The sequence below is a fragment of the Scleropages formosus genome, chromosome 5 (genome assembly GCF_900964775.1).
Source record: "Scleropages formosus chromosome 5, fSclFor1.1, whole genome shotgun sequence".
Taxonomy (NCBI): domain Eukaryota; kingdom Metazoa; phylum Chordata; class Actinopteri; order Osteoglossiformes; family Osteoglossidae; genus Scleropages; species Scleropages formosus.
The window spans coordinates 25,573,051-25,597,236 of record NC_041810.1 but is presented as its reverse complement, the minus strand read 5'-3'; the positions used below and the strand labels follow the sequence as shown (position 1 = coordinate 25,597,236).

Sequence of the window (24,186 nt, the reverse complement as noted above, 5' to 3'; positions counted from 1 at the left end):
CTGATGATCGATGTAGACTGGTCTACTTTTACTGACTCGTAGCCAAAGGCAGATGTTATTTTTTGCTTCTCCCTGGTTACTGTGTGCTTCTGCAGGTGGCAGTCACTTGAATTAAGTGTGAGGATCCAAATGTGAGGAGACCTTTTGTCAGTGGAAAAGTAAGATCTTTTTTTTGGGTGCTACAGAAAACACAGCACACTTTACCAGTAAAGCTGAGAAAAGGTATGTAGTTCATGAAAAAACATCTGGGTATGTGCTGAAGTTGCTCGTGTTTTGTCGTTCGGAGGAAATTGTGAGAGGGCAGCTTAGGTTTATTTCAAAAATGTTTTGTTTTTGGGTTCTTTAGCAAAACATTTAAAAGGCCCTCAGTCATAAGTTTTTCTTGTAATGCTCTCATGATCCCTCTATAAATACTTATAAACACTTGTCAGCAGCTAAGTGTGAGGTAACACAGAAGACTCTGCATAAGAGCTTTGTCACATCACACCTTAAGCAATAGAAGACCTGCAGGCATGGTGCATAAACATTAACTGACAATGCATCGCTGATGAAGCTCTAGAAATGTGTTTATAGGGCCCTTCATGGAAAGTGTTGCTGATTGTATCCCCCCAGAAAGGAAATTCATCTTTTGAAGTGTATAGGAAACTTTAATGGCAAAAATTGCTGTCTTGAGCAAGAAGTTCTAAGGTTTATCTAATCCTTTGACACCTTTTAATTTTGCAGAGCACTTGTGCAAAAAGGGGAGAATGTTATTTGAGAATAACGTACTAATAGTAAGCAGTATTTGACTTATTGATGCTGGTGGTGTTCCTTCTCAAAGGGAGCTAGGTGGATGGAACTCGGCTTTCACTGGGCAGCTACGGGTTTCCACTCCCACTCGTTGTCCTTATTTATCTGTACTGTTTGCAGCTGGAGCTTTCCACTCAGCTCTTTGTAAATATGTTTCTTAGAGGATGTCTTTAATAAAAAGAAATATTTGAAAAATGCTTTATGTATATATACACACACATTTTCCACATTTCACCTTCAGAATTGTGTGTATGAGATGAACAAATGCTCATTGTCTGAGTAGACGTTCCAGTCTGTCCCTGTTCTATCCTTACTATTGCCATGTAATGAACTTCAATGAAAGTTTGTTGCTAGGAGGTGGGTTTAATTAGGAAAACAAAATTAGAAGCTGCAGTGTCCCCAGGCATTTAATAAACTACAATGCTGCTGCATACATCAAGTTTAATGTGACCCTACTGTGAAGAAAAGCCAAAGAAAATTCCCATCTTGTTACATCACTTTCGTGTCTTTAAAACTGTTAATGTACCAAACTCGTAGCTCTGTGGGGAAACAGAGCAAGATAAATCATGGCAAACAAGTCTAATGATGGTCCACAAACTGGGGGGAAAAAAAAGATGCTTTGTATCATACTAACTGCAGTTTCTACAAACTGAACAGCAGCAGTAACAAAAATCCTCAATGACAAAAGGTCCCATTACTAACTAAAAACAACCCAGATGTAAAGTGACAGAACCAAAAGAATGATAAGTTAGAGATAAGTAGAGGATGACCTCAGTTAACCCCTAGGGCAGAAAATATCAGATCTTCAGAAGAAAAAGTGACATTTAAATGGACAAACTATAATGAGTCTACTTGCAGTGTTACAGTATGAGTTGCTATGTGTTGTTAGCGTTAAACTGTTTACATGACCAGTATGGCATGTATAACATACAATCAGACCAGTATGCATATGTCAGCACTTAGTTAAATAGTGCATTTTAATAGTGCAGTGTTCACCATTGACAGTAAAGAATATCCAGGGCTACCATAATGTGGCCGGTTTCCACAGCTGGTGCAGGGGGGGTGTGAGTGGTGTCACTAACTGCAGCAGTAACCAGAAGAGTCCTGTTACCAAGGAGCCTGGAGTGACATGGGAGAATGTTGAATGTACTAAGATGAATGATATTTATGAATTCATCAGTTGACAAGCCTACAGAGACTTGAACAGCAGTTTGTTTAGTGGATGCGTCTTTATTCTAGTAAAATGTAGTTCATTAAATAAATAAGTTATTCTGACTAGAGGTTTTTACAGAACCTAACCTCTAAAAAAAAAAAAAAAAAAAAAAAAAACGGAATGTCTTTTTTTTGATTGTGACTTACTAGTAAAAGTCACTTTGGAATTACAAACAAAAGGAATCGGAGACCGCCTTCTGCTCCCAACTGCGATTAAGAGCCCCTGTGTATCGTGTCACATATTGTCACACTAAACAGCAATTGTAAGATCTTATGTTTGAAACAGTGGCTGGAGAATAAGGTGAACCATAAGGATGAGGGGGTCTCCTCCCTTCTGTTGATCTGTGGTCCAGAGGATGGACACCTCCCCCTCATGGGGAGGAGCTTGACGACGGGAGGCCAAAGGTAGAATTGATGAGGTCAAAGAGGCTGTTGGAGAACTGCAGGCTAACGGTGCCATTCTCCAGGGAGGAGGCGCCGTCCATCTGTGCCATCTCGTGGAAGTAGCGGCAAATCAGGGGCACCACCTAGGGGGGTCAGATGTCGGGTACAGGTGACAAAATTGTGAGTGGCTCTCAGGTTTGGTTCGGTTCTTGCTCTTACCGATCCCGCTTAATTTGAGGAACACTGCTGATGTGTGCTGCAGAGGTGCTGTGGTCCAGCAGGTGTTTACCTTAACAGTAACTAACTTCTTATCCATGAGCTTTCCATCGGGGAACTTCTCTCCGAAGCACAGGTAGACAGTATAATCCGGAGACCCCCGTCTGTTTTCTTTGAACTCGTTCAGGTCTGAAGCAAATGTGACAAATTTAAAATCAGTTAAATTGATGAAGACACTGGCCACAAAGAGCAGCCATGAAAAAGAGACCATACAAATGGCATCAACTAACTAAAAATATACACCTGGGCTGGAGTTACTGATGTTAGAGCTACCAAGTACTAATAAAAAAATTATAATAATTATTAATAATAATAATAATAATAATAATAATAATAATAATAATGGGCGTGGTGGCGCAGTGGGTTGGACTGGGTCCTGCTCTCCGGTGGGTCCCACTTGGGGTGCCTTGCGACGGACTGGCGTCCCATCCTGGGTGTGTCCCCTCCCCCTCCAGCCTTACGCCCTGTGTTGCCGGGTTAGGCTCTGGCTCCCTGTGACTCCGTATGGGACGAGCGGTTCAGATGATGAAATTATTATTATTATTACAGCAGGTGGTGTAAGAATTAGGATTACAGCCTTCCACTCAAAGGACCCAGAAGTGAGGCCGACCTATGGTGGTACCGTTGATCATGGTACTTAGACTGAGCTGACAGAAAAAAAAAAACCCTACTGTGTCAATGGGTAAATCAGTGTAAGTAGCTAAACACTGGAATGAAGACTATCCTTACCCTGGATGAACTTGTCGAAGCTGAGCAGTTCCACCGCTCGGTTCCTGTGCAGCTCGTTGGGTTCGGGGTTCTTTATCTCTGCGGGGTTTGTGGAGCAGTAGTACATGTGACACCTGTCCTGGCGCAGCCCGTAGATGCCCGTCTGCCTCACCTCGAGCAGCAGGCCTTGCTGGAGGTTGTTGAGGATCTGCTGGGTGAAGTGAGCTTGCTTTCGGTCCGGAATGTTCTCTGTACCAGGGAGGCAGATGGATTGAGCCCCAAAGGCCTGGTCCTCCGAGCGGTAATGTAGCTGCACTTGGTGGCTCATGACCCGCTCCTTCAGCACCTCCTTTCTCCTGTAGTGCACGCTGATCTCCAGCTCCTGGATGCCAGGCAGGGCTGGTGCCCCGTACACCGGAACCTGGCCTACTGGGAGGACATCAGTGGGTGACTGGGTCAGGAAAGAGGAACGGTGGCTTCAGTTGGCCTAGAAGACCTTGAGGTGGTGCCATACCTGGGCAGCAGACTGACTCCGCCACATCATTTGGATGAAAAGGCTCCACGTGCATTGGCTGGTGGGAATAGGCCATCTCCGTTGGATGAACGTTCATGGGACAGGACACCTCCCACAGCAGCTGCTCTGCTGGTGAGCAAGTGTTTGCACAGGTGTCATTCAGGTAAACTGAAATATTAGACACAAACAGTGTTAATATCGAGCCATTTCCTTTCATTATCCATAAGCACTTGTCTAACGCAGCATCACAGCAGTCCAGAGCCTATCCTGGAAGCCACCAGTGCCACACACACACACGTGAAACTGCTTCTTCCATATGGGGTCGCGGGGAGCCAGAGCCTAACCCAGCAACACAGGGCATAAGGCTGGAGGGGGAAGGGACACACCCAGGATAGGACGCCAGTCCGTCGCAAGGCACCCCAAGCAGGACTCGAACCCCAGACCCACTGGAGAGCAGGACCTGATAAAACCTACTGCGCCACCGCATCCCCCTCTCACTGTCAAACATATTGACTAAACTTCCATTAAACTTAATCTGCTTTTCTATAAATGCAATAGAATTCTAAGCCTAAATTAAAAAACCCTTGATGGAGAGGAAAGGTGTCTGATGCTGCAGTACCTGTCGGCTGGGTGCTCAAGTTCAGGGAGTCCATTTCAGATAACAGTCCCTGCTCCTGCACAAAAGACAGCAGAGACAGGTTCTCACACACACACACACACACACACACACACACACACACACACACACACACACACTTGAAGCTACTTACACTGATCTACCTATTTATACAGCAGGGTAATTTTCACTGTAATACCTTGATCAGGGATACTACAGAAAGAATGTACAGTCAAAACGGATAAATCACTGTATGCAAGCTCACACTGTACACCGCCTTGGAAAGGGGTTCGATACATGAATAAATAAAGCTGTGTGTTATCTTTTCTCTTAGAGCAGTGTTTGTAATATTAGAGAGGAAACGGCAGCCGACATACCAGAGGGATAACGGGGGTGTCAGTGAAGATTTTCTGTATAACAGGATGTTCATAATTTGTTGTGATGTCCCGGTTGTTCTGATCTTTATCTGGGGAGGAACGAGAAGACAACAAATGCACTTTAGTAAATTAAATCTGAAATTTTACATATTCGTAGCTAATAAATGCCGGTAAAGCAAGGACCTCACATTCGCTGTGGACGATCTGGTACACCTTGTGCGGATCCGACGACTCCTTGGAGCGGTCCTCGACCATCTCAAACTGCTTGAGGCTGTTGAGGGCGCAGCGGAAGTTGGTCTTCCACTTTGCTTTATCGCTCACATTTTCAAAATATTTCCCACTGACCACTGCCCACTCCTACAAAAGAGGCAGAAATTGTACCGCATTCATGTCTCATATCTGGAGATGTGGATATATCAGCAGGTATTTATAACGAGTGAGGAGACACACTTGTAACTTGAAGGTTGCTGGTTCCATATCTGCTCCCCAGTGGGTACAAATACTGTGGGTTAGTTTATTATTAATTTCTCACTTTTCTTTAACGTCTCTTACAACGTTGTGCTACTTACACCGACTTACCCATTTATACAGCAGGGTAATCTTTATTGTATCAGTTCAGAGTAAGTACCTTGATCCAGGGTACTACAGCAGGAGGTGGGATTCGAACCCAGGTCTTTCAAGTCCAAATGTTACAGTAAGGGGTTTGAGTATTCCCCTTACCGCAGCACCCTTGATCAAGGTACTTTCCCTGAACTTCTACAGTACGAACATTTAGCTGTGTAATTGGGTAAATCGCAGTGAAGTTACTTATCTGAGTAAATTACCGTCAGAGAACATACTGACTGCCTAACATATGATCATTTTTATTAGGCACTAACTATTGAACTATTCTTCATCCCTCTGGATTTCATGTTGTTGTTATATGCCATCATCATGGTGTGAACTGACTATGACCCCCCCCCCCCAAAAAAAAAAAAAAAAAAACAGACAGACCACTGTTATGACCCCCAGCTTCCTCTCACCTTGAATATCCTGCAGTCTTCATCGCTGCAGTCCTTCCTAGAGTTGTGCTTCCAGGGTATCCTGAACCTGTCCTTGGCCACCCAGCGCAGCCCCTCATACGATCCGCTATCCACCTGCTCAACGAGCCACTGTGCAAACTGTGGCTTGCAGCTGCTATGGGAAACACACAGGACAGGGGGCAGTAGGAGGTATGTATGAGTGTGGAAGTGGTGCAAGATGGCCAGCAGGTGGTGTAGCGGTTAAGGAGATGTACATATAACCTAAAGGTTGTGGGTTCAAGTTCACCACTATGTTATCTATGGTACTCTTGCTCAAAGTGCTTACTCTGTTGCTATAGTAAGAATATGCCACAGTATAAACATCTCAAACACTAAGTTACTTTAAATGAAAGCTTCAGATCAATGAAGAATGAGATTAAGTATCATATGCATAGAAGTGCTATTTGTAAGTACTACAGTACAGCGAATACATGAACTACAGCACCCGTGGTAACCTGAAGGTTGCAGGTTTGAGTCCCGCCGCTGCTGCTGCAACGTTCTTGGTCAAGGTACCTCGCACGCTTTACTCAGTTAAGCAGCAGTGTGACTGTAGTGAGAAACTGGCCCCGGTTGCATCATCAGTCTTTACTGCAGAACATGGATGATGGAAGGTGTTGCCATTATTTACCTTGACACACACTCAGGGTGAGACAGACAGGCTTTGTTTAGAGCTGCGACTTTCCCTTTCAGGCAGACAGCAGGGCTTTTTAATTGCATCCGCACACTGTTAGCGACCGAATCGAGGCTCCCACAGTCAGCAGGAGCGAGACTCGAACCCACGCCTGAAAGAGCGCTAACCACTGCGCCACCTGCCGTCCCGCTACGAGCGCGATCCTCTACATTTAATGTGGAGCGACTCTCTGGAAACGGAAATTCACAAAGTCACATTTACACTTTTTCATTAGTGTAAAACACGAACTCGCTGTCCCGCTCACATTTACTTACAGTAAAGTTTACTTGAGAGTCCGAGACCGAGTCCTTTCAGTAAAAGTGCACTTTTAGGCTATTTATGTCAGTCACTGCCGACGTTGTGTCCCCCCGCACACCCTTCCTTTTTTTCGTCTTTACCTCTGCATGTTGTTCTTCCTTCTCCCCGTTTCTCCCGTCTCCATCCTCGCCCTCTATTACCGTATTCTTCTTCTTCTTCTTCTTCTTCTTCTTCTTCTTCTTCTTTTTTTTTTTTTTTTTTTTTTTTTTTTTTTTTTTTCTCCCTCGGCGGCTCGCCGCAAGCGGTGCCTTTTATAGGTGGCTCGCAGGAAGGGGGCGGGGCCAGGGTGCACGGGCCTCCTCGCGCCACCCCTCATTCCCCCGCACCGCCGCGGTGGACGATAAACCACGTGACGAAATCGAAAGCGACGGAAGTCCTCCGCGAGGCGTTTCGTCACCGTGTTTTGAGGACGGGGCAGGTTGTGGTGACGAAACAACAGTATGATGAAATGAATGAATGAATGAATAAATAAATAAATAGATAGATACATAGAGAGTGACATTGTCTTTGGTCTCATTCCCAACACCTCCGTACTGTCACTGTGCCTTTTTCGGCGCAGAACTGATACGCTGACAAAATTATCCTGCTTTTATGTGACACTTTTCTCCAAAGCGACTGACGCTGAGTTACACATTCATACAACAGGGTAATTTTTACTGTGTCGATTCAGGGTAAATGCCATACCCAAGGGTACTGCAGCAGGAGGTGGGATTCAACCCCAGGCCCTCCTTCAGGCGCCTTCTACTGCCCCAGTACAATGCAAAGAAAAACCACCCATAAGAATAATACTAAATCATAAGTACGGACCGGTCTGTGGGACGGAGTTCACGCTGCCTCCCCCTCCTCAATCAAACCAGCCTAGTGTTTATATATTTCTATTTATTATGAGTTACAGTGGGAAAAAACGCTCTTCTTGAGGCCCAGCCCCAACTGTGTTCAGTGCCGTAGAACCACAGATGGCTTGCAGTGAGGAGTGGTTAAGGGCACGATCCTGTAGCCACAGTGCTGCTGGTTTGAGTCTCACAGGGGTCCACCTGTAGTAGGTACCACTGAGAAAGGGGCACAGTGTCAACCCAGCGACGTATCGGCGGTGTAGAAAGTCTAATGTTTCTCCCAAAGGGGCATGTGGCAGGGTGGCGCGGTGGTTAGACACATTGCCTTGATGTCTAAGGATGAGCATTTGAATCCCACCTTCTGCTGCAGTGCCTTTGATCAGGGTACTTACCCTGAACTGATAGAGTAAAAATTACCCTGCTGTATAAATGGGTCAATCAGTGTACACTAAGGAACTTAGCCTACATACCTAACATTCTAAGTCACCTAGAGAGAAATGTCCTGATTTAAGACAATAATCCAAAAGTTGAAATTACCTTCGTTGTAGTTTCAGCGAGCGTGTTGAGTACAGCTATTTGTGTGTGTTTTAACATCTGTCCAGCCACCTATGCACCCGGTACCTACTCCCTCCTATGCTCTTCATGTTCCAGGGACACAGCAGAGCTGCTATGGCTCTCTTTTACGGTATCTTGAACCGGTGTAACCAGTTTTGCCCCGTGTGTATGTGTGTGTGCTGGATGCGGGGGGGGGGGGGGGGGGGGGGGGTGGTGGTGTTTTCCATCATTGTGAGTGGAAAAAAAATTTGCAAAATGTAGAGAGGTGCAGCCAGAGAGTCTAATGTCAGGGTGGAGTTGAGAAATGAGCACATTGCTGGTGCCACCTGGCAGAACACCAGAGTACAGCGTCACGTTCACAAGTTCACATATTTTTCATCAAGTTTAAATTGTTTTATGACTTGTTTTGTTTTACTGTGGAGAATTTACGCAGCGCGAAGCAAAGTGGAATAGGACAAAGTTCGGTGTTGGCCACAGGGATAACCTATAAAGTGTGTATATTATCTACAAAGGCATGTGATTATGGCTTGCTTTGCACATTGTCCAACAATATCTTGTTGTCTTCTTACTGTTTTTTTAAGAGACAGTTAGTAGTGTAGTGGTCAGAGCGGCTGCTGCTTGGATCCAAAGGGTGCAGGTTCGATCCCCACCTCTGGCTGTAGTACCCTTGAGCAATGTACTTACCCTGAATTGCTCTGGTAGAATTAGCCAGCTCCATAAATGGGTGAATAATTGTAAGCTGCTCTGGAGAAAAACATCACCTAAATGAATAAATGTAATTATCTGGTTGCCAACAAACCATCACATGTTCAAGAAAGAGGAGACAGACTGGATTTGCAATAAAAAAAGAGGAAAATTTACATCTCCTCATTTAACAGATGCTTTCTTCCAATGTGACGTACATCTCAAATGTAGGAAAGGTGTCATACCTGGAGATCAGGTGTGTGTGTATATGTGGTTTTTTTAAAGCTGGATTTTATCTAGGAACAAACACGAAATCGACGACAGATCCTGGTTCTGCAGGCAAAAACTGCTGTGCGTAGTTTTCGTATCATTTTATCTCATAGCTGGCTGACGCCTTTGTCCCAAGCATCTTGACATGTTAGATTCACTGCGTTTACATTCACATTTAATCTTTCATGAGACGTACATCTCAGAGAGCAGTATAAAGAGTACATTACACCAGCAGAAGGAGAGAGTTGGACATAGACACGTGATATTTCAGTACAATCAATTGGTCTCGTACCACGATATGAACCAGACCTCTTCTACGTGGGACCACCAAGCGGTCAGAGGTGGAGGAGCGTAGCGGTGTGGTTGCGGTGACAATGGAGGGAGACGAGAAGGGGGGGATACATGGGCACGTTTTGGCAGGTCAAACACAACTCGTACCGCGGTATTCTGTAGCAGCTGGAGAGACTGGATGGTAGAGGCTCGAAGACCAAGCAGGAGAGAACTGCAATGGTCCAGGTGGGGCGTCACCATGGCCTGGACCAGGAATTGTGTACAGTTTGTTGCGAGATAACGGCGGATCCTACGCATGTTCTGCAGGATGTATCTGCAAGACTGGGTTGCGGGTTCGATATTTTCACAGGCAGGCATGAGTCGATCGTCACTCTTAGGGTCTTAGCTGATGAAGAAGATGAAAAGAGCGAGTTATCCAGCTGGACAGAGAGTTCTCGATGGGAGGACGGACCAGCTGGGAGGTGAACGATCTCAGTTTTAGACATTCGACTGCTCTACCTATCCACACAAGAGAGCAATTTAACACTACCACTATAGGCAAGTTAGGGTGAGCACTTGTAGTTGCAACACTTGCTTTTGGGCTGTGGGAAGAAACCAGAGCCACTGGAGGAGGAAACCCATGCGAACACAGGGAGAACATGCAAACTCCACAGAGACTGAGCGGGATTCAAACCTACATCCAGTCGTACAGCCCAGCTGTTATGAGGCCAGAGTGCTACACTCACTGACGCCCAGTGTAACGTGGGACTCGTCCCCATGTAGGTCTGTTGTGAACCCAGGACACAAACACTGTGTTACTGCAGTAAAAATGAGTATCTTTAAGAAAGAAGTGTTCTCTCAGTGGGGAATGTGTGTGTTTTTACGGCGTCTCGATTCAGGACCCAGTCCTGATGTGCACACTAACGCTCGTCAGGTCAAACCAGCAGCACCACCCCGACTGACAGCTCAGCCCCAAGTCCCCCCTCCCAGAGAGCTGCTCTCGGCCAGATGCTCTGACACGTGCGCTGCGGCCCATCCTTCCTCTCTGGTCTCGGTAAAGGGGAATTGCTGCGGCTGATGTGTGTGTGTGAGTGTGTGGGGGGCGAATTCTAAAGAAACTAATAAGAGAGTTTCCATTGTTTCGATGGTTTATTGAGCCATCAATCCTTCGCAGGGGGTAGGAGCTGTGGGTCCTGCAGTGGAAGCAGTGCTTCTTCTCGCCCGATGGACGTCTGCTTGACTCTGTGCTCTTGTACGCGGAGCGTCATGTCAGCATCACATGTGTTTGGTGCAGGAGTCATTGTTCAGGGGGAAGGGCAGAGGAACAGGCCAGGTGGCTGCTTGTGATCACGGAGACAACATGGCGACACGCAGATGGGGACGGGGGATGCCCTGGTGACACCTCGCCCCAGAAACTGGCTTCACGTCACACCGCGAGACTCTCACACACCTCTCTGCTTACACAAACACACCATTCTGATTTTTGAGAAACAAAGTTTTTCCCCTTGTTAGCTGTGAAATGACTGACTTATATGAAACACACGAGTGGTATGTCGAGTTTGGTGGCTCTTGCAAATTACCTTCGGGTCGATCTTGACTCTTGGTCACACATACAGTGTCTTTCCAGAAAGTTCTGTGCCTCACCTATATCCCCAGTGTTAAAGAGCCGTGTCCACTGCCACTGTGCCTGAGTCCATCCATCTAATTGTTGATTGTGCTCTTTTTCTGTCTCCCACAACCTCTCTGGCTATCACCGTCTCTTGGAGAGAATCCAACCTTCTCATGACGAGTCCAGAGCGTGAACATCTCAGTCTCATCGTCTGTGCTTCCACTGACAGATCTGACCTCATTTCACACAACATCCATCTGTTTGTTTTCCTGCCTTCCCATGGTGTTCTTAGAAGTCTCCCCCAGCCCCACAGTTCAGAGGAGTCCATGTTTCTCCTGTCATCCTCCTTCAATGTCTACCTTTCACGTCCATACTGTGGTACTTAAGGTCACTGCAGCTCTGCTGCTTTTCAGGGCATCTCCTCACTGCTGCATCCCTACCTCATTACTCATCCCACGGTCAGCTGTTCCAAGGATGTTAGGCTTTCTTGAACATTTTGGGGAACACTTCCACCTGAATTACCCTCCCGTGTCACACACATGCACAGATTTGGGAGTAGGACTGTGGTAAACCGCGGTGCGGTACACCGACCGCAATGTATTCGCAGGAACCGTGAGCATCAGTTTTACTGGGAACTGAGAACATCTGTTCCTGAGCGCAGATGCATGCGACCTCACAAACTTTGCTTCACACATAGAGAGAGGTGTGCGAAAGCGTGGAGACGCCACCGCAGAAGCAGTGCTTAACGTCACAAAGACGTCCAGGGGAGGCAGGTTCTCCAGAGCCCTGGGCTGCGGCCATGTCTCCTTACGGTGGTGCTGGACCAGGAAATCCTGCTGGACGAATAGTGGGCGGTCAACGGGTCACATGAGAAGGAGTCCCATGGGAAAGTCCCGGCACAGAGGTCACCCAGCCCTAAGGGTGTGGAAAAGGTACTGTTCTCATGGAACAAATTATTGGCCCAAACAGAGATGATATTCTGAGTGTAAGTAGTTTCCTCAAAACAGGGAGCAAGTGTTGATTGATAACTAGTTCCTTGGAAGCCCGATGTGAAGAGCTGATGGAGAAAGTAACAAAGTATATTGAGAGGTTCTGCATGACTGGGAACGCATGAGTTGTGAGGTTCCATGGTCTCCATGGTCTCCAGTCCAGATGAGGGCGTCATTGATCTGGGGTTCAGGTGTCATCAAGGGAGGTCAAACGTAGGACCAGAATCACGTTGAGTTTGTTTGTAACATAATAAATCCATCCATTCATCCATCATTAATAACTGCTGCTTGTCCAGTGCAGAGTCCTCATGGTCTGGAGCCTAACCTGGGAACACAGGGTGTGAGGCAGGGTACAACTGTGACTGGACTCCAGTCCATCACAGGGAAATCTCTCACTCACACACACAGACAGTGTAGCAATTCTGTCACTAGTCCTACTGAAATGTATGACTTTGGAGTTCGGGAGGAAACCAGAGCACCCAGAAGAAACTCACACCAACAGAGGAAGAACATACAAACTCCATGTAGCGTGCACCGCCCTGCCACCCTCTAGGGTGTCATGTGTATCAGTGAATGAAGCAGATTGATAAATGAATGAGTTAACAACCCAGTCATCTTCTTTCCCCCAGTGGAGCCCAGCTGACGTCGCAGAGGCTCAAAGTGCCGCTGCAATCGAAAGCCCGATAAGGAAGTGATCCTTATTTCGGCGGAACGCTTCTGTATTCCCTCTTCAAGCAGAGTCTTTTCCACCATCAAGCAAACGAAGAACTTTTTTAATTTTGTTTCTTCGCTTCTCTCTTCGGCAACCGCAGGTCACAGACAGATGAGTTGCACACCGAGTGTCCAGGAGCACAATATTGGCACAAACGACGACAGTCCATCTGTATTAAAGCTGTGCATATGAACACAGGTCGCAACACGGTAGAGACTGAAACAGGGCCGTGGGGGCACGGTGGTTAAGGAACTTCACTTGTGCCAAAAATGCACTGAATATATAAGTACCGGAAAGGGAATTACTGTCCAGGTGTTGTGTGTGCTGTGAAAGTACTGGCTTCTGCACTTTTTAAGTGAACATACATGTTTGTGAGCACATACTGCAGCGATTAGTCAGATTATAGCTCCTAATGCTGACAAACATAACTAATAATGGCATCAATAAATGACATTATTTACTCTGGCAGCAGCTCTGTCTATTCCTCTGTTGAGACACAGCACTGCACTGTTTTTTGCTCATGGAACATGAGCCTTGAGAAAAATTAATCTGTGCTTTTTTTTTGTATTGTTTCATAGTTGGAAAAATTATTGAAACAATTACTGCTGGCTGAAAAAGTACAGATGGTCATGAAAGTCCCAAATAGTTGTACAGAAAAGGGAGATTTCCTTGAAACAAAATTTAAAGAAACAAACAGAAACAATGTGGCCCCAGAGGGATTCATCTGACTGGGACTTTCTCGTCTCCTTCCTTGCTGACACGTGTATTATCAGTTTACCGCGGTGCACCACATCACAGTGCCAGTATGTCTGCGTCCAGTTTTTTCCACAATAAATGTAGATGCTGTTGATTGTTCCGCTGGAAGCCTGCCACCCCCGCCGGCATACACACCTTTCTCATTGCCGTCCTTCGACCGACACGCTTGTGGTGTGTGGAACAGCAGCTGTGATGCAACCCAAGTGAAAATGAACTTCCGTGCAACATCTTTCAGACGGATGCAAGGAAGCACCGTTTACTGTCGGACATAAAAGAACTGTCCATATTTTGTTACTTGTAATATTAAATTTTAAATTTAGCTTTAAGTATTTAGATTCCTTCGAAAGCAGCGGATACACTTTCAGGCTGACAATGTGGCTGTATGTTTTACCAGTGCAGACATCAGAGGCCTCAGAATTTTTTCGAATCATACTTGGGGTGCCTTGTGATGGAAAGGTGTCCTGTCCTGGGTGTGTCTCCTCCCCATCCAGCCTTGGGCCCTGTGTTGCCGGGTTAGGCTCCGGTTCACCACGACCCCGCTTGGGACAAGCAGTTTTAGACTGTGTGTGTGTGTGTGTGTGTGTGTGTGTGTGTGTGTGTGTGTGTGTAAATCACACTGGGTAAAAACTGCTGGAGTTTCCCGACTTGGGGGGGGACAAACACGCACAGATAAATACTGCCCCCTAGTGACAAGGATGGACAATCAACCAGGGAGCTTTTCCCTTGATACTCAGGAACAGTACTCTACTGAAGGTATCGTGCAGCCAATAAAACGTGGCCTGAGGCCTTTTTTGTGCTGGGTTCCCCTGAGATTATGCTGATTTTTTAAAAAATTTAGACAACGTTTCTGCAGCTCATCTCTTGGGCTTTACGCAGTTACCAATGACACGTGTTTAAACGCTAGAGGGCAGAAAACCATAGTGTTTAGACGAGTTGGCCTCTAAGAGGGCAGCGTGTCACGGTCTTTAAAAGGAGTTTAAAGAACAGCGTGTCGTAGTGCTTAGTTTTTCCGCTAGATGGCGGCAGCATGTAATTGATTTTTTTTGTATTTTAATAACCGCAGAATTGTGGTGCGGTAACGGATATTTTATTAATTCCTGCTGGTGTATGTCTATAATAATCGGTTAAACGGGCGCAAAATGTCTTAACATACAAATATGAATGTGTTACCCTAACAATTATGTTCAAGTGCAGTTATAGGAGACATAGAAGTATTTCAACAGCGCAAATCAAAACACCACTGCAATTCCACACGGCAAGGAATTCAGGTGTGTGTGTGTGAGTAAAAATGTGCTGGTGACTGTTGGACTGTCTCCTGGTCCAGCTACTGTTCTCCACCCCCTTCTAATCGTCTCAGTCCCCAAACGCACGTTTAACGGACAAAGAGCGTCATTAACCTACCAGCGCGTGAGGTCCGAGCGTAAAAAAAGAGTCATAACCAATTTTCCCAAAGTGTGTTTCAGGGAATGCAGCTGGTCTTCTAACTCTGAGTCTTTTCATAACGAGAAGGGGAATAAAACACCGAACTTTTTCATATGATTTGTATCTCTGTTTAATGCCCCAAATGGGAATGTGCGCTTGGAGATTTTTAAATATATAGTGAAATATAGACCTTTGCGGGGGTGGGGCTGTGTCAGTAACTCCAAGTCACTCGTGCGCGCGTTCGTGTGTGATGTGCATATGCGTTCTCCCCCAGCTCAGTCGCTCGAGCCGCGTCTCGCGGGGGTCTTCACCTCGGACGCACCGTGTTTCCAGGGGGCAGGAGAGGCTCTTCTGTCACTGACTCTTCTCTGCTCCAGCAGTAACCTGGAGACCGGAGAGAAGCTCCTCGGCATTTTGGGTCTTAATGCCTAGAAGAGCGGGGGGGGGGGCACAGATAATTTGAAGTCTTGCCAGGGGTACATTGTCAAACTCAAAAGACATTTGAAAGAACGAAACCATTCACTTTTTTTCCTTCTTCTCTCCTATTTTTCTTTCTTTCTCTCTTTCTTTCTTTTGCCCGGTCGCAGCCCATTTGAATCAGCCAATGGGCTTTCAGTGCGGCTACATTGGAATGTAAATGAGGTCCGCGCGTGCTCCCCGCCGCCCTGAAAGCGCCGGATTGTTTATTGAGCTCCCGGAGCCACGCGCCTGGCTCGCGAGGCCGGCGCGCGGAAGAATCGCCCGGCGGGGCGGGGCTTCGCAGGGGAGCGTGTGGCCCCGGAGGGGTGGGGAGCACAGGGGTGGGGTGGGGTGTGCGGGGCGCGTGTTGAAAAAGAGGAGCGCTGCCAAAGCGCGCGTCAGATCGGCCGGCGGAGTCGGTGCCGTAGAGGGTTTGGGTCCAAAGTGCCCCCGGTGCGCTCTAGCCACGCGCCCCACGCGAAGGACACGAGAGCGGTGCACTGCCTGCCTGCGCGCGCGCGTTTTGTTGTCACCCCTGTGTGTGCGCGCGCGCGCGCGTGTGTGTGTGTGTGCACGTGCGTGCGTGCGTGCGTGCGTGCGTGAGAGAGAGAGACAGACAGACAGACAGACAGACAGAGAGGGAGGCTCGTGCAGCCCCTGGTCGCCCACTCCACTGAGACATGGACACCACCGTGACCGTCAGCGCCACCTCCGTGCCAGCCGCGCACCTCACGCACGGCGCCTTCCCGTTCGGACTGTCGGAGGCTCGTGCCGGCGTCGCCGTGCAGGCGTCGGCGCGGGACTGCGGGGTCGCCGGTGCCAAGAGCAAAGTGACCAAGAGGCCGCGCTCGAGCTCCCCGGAGCTGCTGCGCTGCAAGCGGCGCCTCAGCTTCAACGGCCTCGGCTACAGCATCCCGCAGCAGCAGCCCGTGGCCGTGGCTCGGCGCAACGAGCGCGAGAGGAACCGCGTGAAGCAGGTGAACATGGGCTTCCAGACGCTGCGGCAGCACGTGCCCAACGGCGCCGCCAACAAGAAGATGAGCAAAGTGGAGACGCTGCGCTCCGCCGTGGAGTACATACGCGCGCTGCAGCAGCTCCTGGACGAGCACGACGCCGTGTCCGCCGCCTTCCAGTGCGGCCTCCCCTCGCCCACGCTCTCGCACAGCTGCTCGGCGGACCCCGAGTCGCCGCACTCCGCCTACTCGTCGGACGAGGGCGGCTACGAGCACCTGAGCTCCGAGGAGCAGGAGCTGCTGGACTTCACCACCTGGTTCGACAGATACTGAGCGCAGCAGCAGGTGCGTCCGCGCGCTCCCGGAATGCGCTCGCGTCGCGTCTCCGATCAATTATGCACAGAAATGCCCCACCCGCACCCCCTCCCCCGCGCGTGTAGCGCTAACCTTCTCGCTCTCCTCTCTTCTGCTCTGCTCTCCAGATGTTGCAGGTGCACGTCGGAGCTCAGAGACCCCAGTGGAGATCCACGCCACGGGAAGAAGGAAGGGATTACAGGTGTCTCCCCCCCAACACCTACCTGGAGCCCTTTTGACCGTCATCAGGGGCCAAATCCAGGTCTCCATGCGTCCGGGGACGAGAGGATGCCACAGACCCCCCGTGGAGTTTATTATCTCACCGTCTAAGTGCAATTAACATAATTTAGCTGGAAGCGTCGGGATCAGTGAGATGTGTCCCCACAGCCCAGAGCGCGGTGGTCCCTGGGATGGGTGTTGTGGTCGAAACCCCGATGTAAAGCAGGAGAGGCTCTATCCGAAGGGGGGGGCGGGGGGCGTGAGAGTCCTTGGACACCGAGGCCGGCAGGACATCCCTGCTCCTCGAAAACCCCTTGTCTCTTTCTTGTACTTTCATCTTTTTCTCTGTCATGCGACGTGTTGAGTGACAGAGGACTTATTTTTGTGAAGTGGAGGAACACGCGCGTCACGCAAGGGACCGTTAACAGTGTGACACCTGGACGCGTTTGGGAGGAGCGGCGTTTTTGCGTACGTCTGAAAGCACTGTCCCGCTACATGGGTCTGATTTTACTCTCTAGGTCTCCATTTGTGCTCCTCCTGAAGGTTCATGCAGGACTTTTCACGACATGTCTCTCCCCCTTTTGTCAAGCTAAATGTATATATGCAATTTTTTTTTTAAAAAAAGCAGAATTATCATATTTTATGTAAACAGGATTTATAAATAAAGATCACTCTATTTATACTAAATACTGCGTTGCATTTGACTTCATCAACGTGGCCTTCGCCGCACGCGCGCGCCCACACAAACTTGCGAGCACAGCTTTGCGCGCAGTGATGGCACTGTCAAGGGCTGTAAAACACTGCTCTGCACGCTCGCACTACGAGGCATCATTTCACGTCAGCTGCTATGAAACTTCCATGCAACTTTTTCCAATTCAAACATTTATCTGCTATAAAGAGCCACCTGGAGAGAAAACAATAATTTATCCGAGCGCACATGTCCCGCATCCTACTTCCTCACAAAATATGTCTCTTCCTTCACATCCCTGTGAAAGCGCTCATTATGGGATGTCCTCGTGCTGCACTGCCACCCTTTAACACAGCTCCGGGGCGGGGAGGCGGTTGCAGCGAGGCAGCGGTGCCAAAGACGCACCATACGCAGCGCTCATTGCGCGTTCTGTGCGCATCGGCCACGGAAAGATTAATATTAAGTTTCATGCGTGGCATTGTTCGTGGCATCGCTTCTCATCATTCTTCCCCTTCTTGGCCCGATATTTCAAAAGATGGGGAGGGGCTGCTCACTTTCTTCAAAGAGGGGACCTGCTTTACAGCGCCGCTCAGAACAGTGCGGAGAACAATACGCGGGGTCAGCACTGTTGTTGCCCCATTAAGATCAGTCTAAATAAAACCTGTGTTGCGGACCAACTTGTGTCCCCGAATGCGTTTTCCAGCACGCACACACGAGCCCCAAGAAGCAGGCCAGCTTCCCCGAGAGGGGCTCCACGGCGGCCCTTTGTGCGCCATTGTGCACCATTGTGCGCTTTTGTGCGCTTTTGTGCGCTATTGTGCGCCCCTTTGCGCCTCGTTATATGCGTTTTGGGTCCCTTTCTCATTGTAAATAAACAAGGCTGTCAAAGCCAGCGGAGCGCAGGAGAAATGACGACTCTGATGTTGGATGTAACACAAATAGAGAGCAGGAGGACAAAAATGCAGGACTGTGGACTTCGGGAGACTCTTTCGGAATCCGAAAGAAGACCCAGCTGTGTGTCTGCAGAATGTACTGTTCATCTCACAGAATCTATTTCTACTTTTCCCATGTTTAATTCATTGAAAGAGACAAAAATCCTCATCTTTACCCAGTTTCCCCCATCACTGAACGAAATACCGTGACTGTGGTGCAATGTACTGCAGTTCCCGCACTGAGGTCCCTCGGTAAAATATTACACAGCGACATGATTTACTGGAGCTTTCTAATCAAATATTGTAAGCGGAGTTATGACATAACCAAGACTGATGCCGATACTTTCTTCATGCATTCTCTGTGTTTTCTGTTATGATCAATGTCATAAACTTGTCATACGTGGAAATATTTCGTGTCTGTCGCCGGTTCCCACCCGGTGCGTTGGTCTCTACGTGCTCCATTGTCCCTCTGTCCGTGCGCCTCAAACTCCGCGTCATTTGCTGCTGCCCCCTCCCTCCCTCCCCACCCGTCCCGACTTAATGTTTTTTTTTTTTCTTCTTGCAGGTGTGAGCCACGCGCCTGCACTCGGTGACACACATCATGCTCTCGAGCCCATTGGCTGAAGGCTCGCGCGCCCGACTGGTGCGCGCGAGCTCCGAGACCGGGCGAAAATTCGGACCCGGTGATTAATGGCAGCAATTACTCATTCCTTTATGGAGGCCTCGATACCCCGGGGAGTCCATACAAAACGGGCGCGGGGGGGGGGGGCAGAGAGGGAGGCGCGCGCCTTTATCTGACGTCTCAATATCTGTGTTTTAATGTGCACGCGAGGGGCTCGTGGTAAGAGTTTTTTTTTGTGTGTGTGTGTGTGTGTGTGTGTGTGTGTGTGTGTTGGGGGGGGCGGGAGTGACACCGAATCCTGAATATTCCGTTTGATGAAACAAAGTAAAGTGAACTTCTCAGTCTGGTTGTAATCACATGCTGCCCGATCAATCACTGGGGAAGTGATAACATCGATAACATCTCTCAATCGATCAATGACGAGCAGTTCCAATTTCCCGTCCGGACATTGACCGATCTCCGCGAGACGCACAGGGCACGCGAGCGCGCGCACGCGGACCGCTAAGGGTCCGTGGGTGAAAATTCGCAGTGGGACAGTTTGGAGAAACAGAACATCAGACGCTCATGTGGAAATCAGCATCATTCGATCATATTTATCATTCATTGGGCGCATTTTGATGTTGTAAACAATAACAATAAGAGTATAAACAATGAATGGCTCCAGAAGCGCGATGTTTGCCCTTTTCCTCTTTACTTTATTTTATCAGCAGTCAGTTGGATCTTTTTTTCCCCCAGTGCAACAGATTATCTGAGAGCCGAAGTGTAACAGGCCGGAGAGCAACATCAACTTGAAATGTTTGGGGTGGATTGTTTTATCACTCTCTCCACCTGCCCGTCACTCTACAAAGAACTCACTCAGTATGCAAAATGTTTTATTTATTTATTTATTTAGCAATGATTTTCTTTAATAGTCCTTTGCTCTCCATTCTGTTTTTTTTTTTGCAGGTTTCATCTGCCGTGAATGACTAAGTTCACTGCTGCACCAACCATACAGGAATGTTAGTCTGAACCAACATATTCATCAGCTCCGCACAGCAAATGCTGAAAAAGCGGTGAAATGTTGTAATGGAAGTTGCAATGTAAAAACAGTAAACATGGAGCGGGGATAAGGGCGTCGGAATGAGCTCCTGCGTGTCTTTGCTCGCAGATGACACATGTACTGTATGTGGGACTGTGGAAACCGAGTTATAGATACATGATTGTGTTCATGTTTTTCTGCAGCCCACAGATGCTTCCTTTGCTGATGCATCAAGTCCTTTCGGTGTCACTCTCCACAGTTTTCTCCAAAGCAACTTACAATGTTGCTGTTGAACTGTTAGCCACACTTACACCGATTTACCCATTTAAACAGCAGGGCTAATTTTACCGTATCTATCCGTTCAGTCTAAGCACCTTGACGAATGCTTCTACAGCAGTGACTGAAACCCAGATTTGATGGCAAGGCGCTGGCGCTAAGCTGAACTGCACCTGCTCTCCTGTTCCCTTCCATGAAGCTCGTCCACTATTTTGAAATGGGACTCCACTCTGTACCTGGCTGCACCATCACTGTCTGCACCGCCACTCAAGCGGGCAAGAGGGCGCATGAGGTGCATCTCGCCGTGAAAATAAATTGCCCTGATTTATAACGAAGCCGAGGTGACGGCCGGCGGGGGCGCGGCCTTGAGGGCCAGACACAGAGCTGTTAATTTTTAAGCGGCTGCCCAACAGCATGCAGGACGGCTTTGACGCGACACAGTTTCGCTCAGCGAACCCATTTATAACGGGGCGGGCAGATCGACGGCCTCGGCAAACAGAGGACGGCAGGTATTGCAGCTCAGCATCGCGGTAATGATGATGAAGTGAGGCTTTGGGAAGGACATCCAGTGGTATCGGCACCAATTACTCCCCATGAGCCTCCCCGCCGCTGGCCTGTCAGTGGAAGTCCTGGCCTTTGGGTCAAGGCTTCTTTTAAACCTGGTCGCCCCACTGAAGAGCAGGTGAAGGTAAACCTGCACCAAGGCCGAAGCCAGTTTCGGACGTGCCGTGGTGTCCCCCCCCACCGGGCATTCCCTAATGCCTGACTCCGCAGAAAGACAGCCTCTGCCGTGCGCCACCCTGTTCTCGAACCTTCTTCCCGTCCTGCCGCGGGTCTCTTCAAAGAGCCTTTTACGGTGCCTTTCTCCTCCGGCTCAGTCCGGCTTTCATTTAGTTTCTCTCCCTGCTGCAAGTTAATTCGGGGAGGCCGCCGCCGCGGTACACAGGGATGCTCTTATACGGGCCCATGTCCTGGAAGCCCTCGCTGTACCAGGCCTTCAGGTTTTATGTCTGGCGTGCTCTCGGACAAAAAAAGTTAGTCTTTGGACTCCTGTTTTTCTCCCCCCATCTTTGAGGCCCGGCAACGGGGGGAAAGTAATCCCTCTGCTTGAAGAAGCTGAATGCTCCGAGCGCGACACTTCTGACTGCCACTTCAGTTTGCCGCTGAATGGGTGCGGGACTTCAGACACCCGGGCGGGCTCCTCCACGCCGTTCCACGGGGCACAATCATTTGCATGAGCTATTGTGCCCACCGAAGTTTGGATGCTTGGCGGGGCCCTCTTGCCATTTACTTCCACTCTGGCTGGCCGTTGCGGCCCGTGAATAGGGCCCGCTCCGGGGCCTCACAAAGGCGTCTTTGTGCTGCGGGCGCGCCATATTCATCATGTAATGCCTGTAAGACAAATCTGATTGGACGTCCCTGGCACTTTGATGTCAGTCCAGGGCGCGAGTGGCCCGGTGATGGCTAACTTCGTTTGCCGTCGCCCATTCTGCGCGGAGGCTCCTCATTATGTGACAGAGCAAATTCATAATAAATTCCCCCGTTGTACAAAAACGGGTCGAGATGATTGACACTACTTTGCAGCGGGCCAAACAAAGGCCTGATTTGTGCTGAATAACGAATGAATAGGGCGAGCGTGGACTTAATTCAAACAATTTTAATCTCTCCCCCTCCCCTCCGTCTCTCTCTCTCTCTCTCTCTCTCTCTCTCTCTCTCTCTCCCTCTCCCCCCACCTCTCTCTCTCTCTCTCTTTTCTTTCAACCCCCTATTCTCTCAGACCTTTAGACGGCGCATTCTCAATTTACAGGGTAATTCTACTCCAACGGAACTACTAATTGTGCTCTGTTAAACTGCAGACTGGTGTGCTGCTGTGATACTGAGCTTATATCAGTCTAATGATTGGAATAATTGTCCAGAGGCTCCCTTTGGTTCAAGGGGACAGTCTGAAGCGGTGAGGTTGCAGAATGAACCCTTCTGGTGGGATTTCGTTTTTTTTCCTCCTAATTTTGCGACAGTTGCAGCGAGTCACAGCTCTCCTGAGCATCCCTCAGACACTAGAGAAAGTAGGTGGGTAGTCAACATCACTTAGATCCTCACATGAGATAGATAGATAGATAGATAGATAGATAGATAGATAGATAGATAGATAGATCCCAGAGTTTTACTGAACAGAATATTCCTATGTATCCATCCCTTCAAAACTGCTTGTCGATATTATTATTTAGACTGGACATATGTTTTGAAATAATGTTTTGTCACACTGTGAATAGGAACTACACCATAATTTTTGACGGTTAATATACTATTATACTATTAATTCTTATAACCACATCTTTCTTGCTTCACGTGTATTGATAGCCAAGACTTTTATTGGAAATGTTTTTTTTTACTTCACTAAATTAGTATTTTTATTTTTTTTAATTACCAACAGAGCAGAACAGGATAGTAACAATACAGAGAGAGAAACAGTGCAGAGAGAAATTGCAGATACATACATACCGATACAGGTTTACAGTGTTCAGTCTTCCACACACACACACATTTTCAGAACCGCTTGTCCCATACGGGGTCACGGGGAACTGGAGCCAACCCGGTAACACAGGGCGTAAGGCCGGAGGGGGAGGGGACACACCCAGGACGGGACGCCAGTCCGTCACAAGGCACCCCAAGCGGGACTCGAACCCCAGACCCACCGGAAAGCAGGACTGTGGTCCAACCCACTGCACCACCGCACCCCCTCAGTCTTCCACAGTTCATTACAATTGATGATGCAGGTTGAATGTTCACTTTTTCAGCAGACGTATGTCAGACACGTGAGTCAACCACGCGTTTGACATTTTCAGTTCCTTGCAAGGACATTTCACTTTTTTGCTGGAACAGATCAATAGAGTTTTTTGAGAATATCGTAGCACTGTGCGCATTCAAAACTGCTTTTTTCTTCTACGGAAAATTCTGTTATTGCAGCACACAAAATACATCTTGCATTCATGGGATGCAGGCTGGCGAACACTAATATTTATTTTGTCCTGACATAGTAACTGGTAACCACGACATGAGAAACGAGCTGTTACTGGTCTTTCTCTTGCTAAGGGAAATCATGTGTCACGTGGGATATTTTCCTTGGCCGAGGGCCTTGTTGTCCCATGTGCGTTGAGGTCAGGGCCCGCGATGTGAGCCCCCGCGGTGTGTACAGTAAACAGCGGTGCACGACAGCGAACCAGGAAGGCCATCTGATCTCCTCTTTTGTTTGGCTCTGCAACCGAAATACTCCAACGCCTGGATTCTCAGTACCTCCGTGTTTACGCACTTGAGGTGGAACGTAAACAATACCAGCAAACGCGAATCCGTGTTTCCATTCCTGGACACACAGGGCCACTGAGGGTGAGGTGGGGTGGGACGGGGGTCAGTGTTTATACATGAAATCTCTGTTCTGTGAACAACAAAAAAACACAAAAGCACCATTTCAGGTCATGGAGCCTGAAAGGTCATGTGAAGATGCCAGGATACATGAAAATATCAAAGAGCTGCAGTTTAGAAATTAATAATGTGGATGAAATATTCTCAGGTGACACCTTTTTAGTGACACAGACGTATTTTCAGCCTGCAGTGAGAGAAGCTTTCTGGGCCCGAAGGCTGTTAT

General features: G+C 48.3%; 2 protein-coding genes across 8 annotated transcripts; one reads left to right on the top strand and one right to left on the bottom strand.

The window, feature by feature from the left end:
• Positions 1–2,117: 2,117 nt before the first annotated feature.
• Positions 2,118–7,083, bottom strand: irf7 (interferon regulatory factor 7). Of its 7 annotated transcripts, none has more exons than XM_018765210.2 (10): positions 7,006–7,068; positions 6,566–6,797; positions 5,899–6,052; positions 5,065–5,233; positions 4,877–4,965; positions 4,503–4,557; positions 3,884–4,051; positions 3,391–3,798; positions 2,675–2,790; positions 2,118–2,528 (listed from the first exon to the last, which is right to left on the bottom strand). In XM_018765210.2, exons 2-10 carry the CDS (start codon positions 6,652–6,654, stop codon positions 2,373–2,375), a joined length of 1,404 nt encoding a protein of 467 aa, XP_018620726.1. In that variant the 5' UTR covers positions 6,655–6,797; positions 7,006–7,068; the 3' UTR covers positions 2,118–2,372. The 7 variants fall into 7 exon arrangements, with proteins under 7 accessions (XP_018620726.1, XP_018620729.1, XP_018620730.1 ...); XM_018765213.2 differs by having other exon boundaries at positions 3,391–3,795; XM_018765214.2 differs by having other exon boundaries at positions 3,884–4,012.
• An 8,978-nt stretch (positions 7,084–16,061) lies between these two features.
• On the top strand, positions 16,062–17,594 carry LOC114910592 (achaete-scute homolog 1b-like). The gene is made up of 2 exons (XM_029252368.1): positions 16,062–16,782; positions 16,920–17,594. The coding sequence occupies exon 1, from the start codon at positions 16,165–16,167 to the stop codon at positions 16,768–16,770; it is 606 nt and encodes a 201-aa protein (XP_029108201.1). The 5' UTR covers positions 16,062–16,164; the 3' UTR covers positions 16,771–16,782; positions 16,920–17,594.
• The last annotated feature ends 6,592 nt before the right edge of the window (positions 17,595–24,186 follow it).

Bases quoted from the DNA above. Each gene is read 5' to 3' on its own strand.
- irf7 (XM_018765210.2), bottom strand. From the start codon at position 6,654: ATGCAATTAAAAAGCCCTGCTGTCTGCCTGAAAGGGAAAGTCGCAGCT. The intron at 3,799-3,883 runs GTATGGCACCAC...ATGTCCTCCCAG, and splicing joins GGAGTCAGTCTGCTGCCCAG to TAGGCCAGGTTCCGGTGTAC. The intron at 2,529-2,674 runs GTAAACACCTGC...TGACCCCCCTAG, and splicing joins AGAAGTTAGTTACTGTTAAG to GTGGTGCCCCTGATTTGCCG.
- LOC114910592 (XM_029252368.1), top strand. From the start codon at position 16,165: ATGGACACCACCGTGACCGTCAGCGCCACCTCCGTGCCAGCCGCGCAC.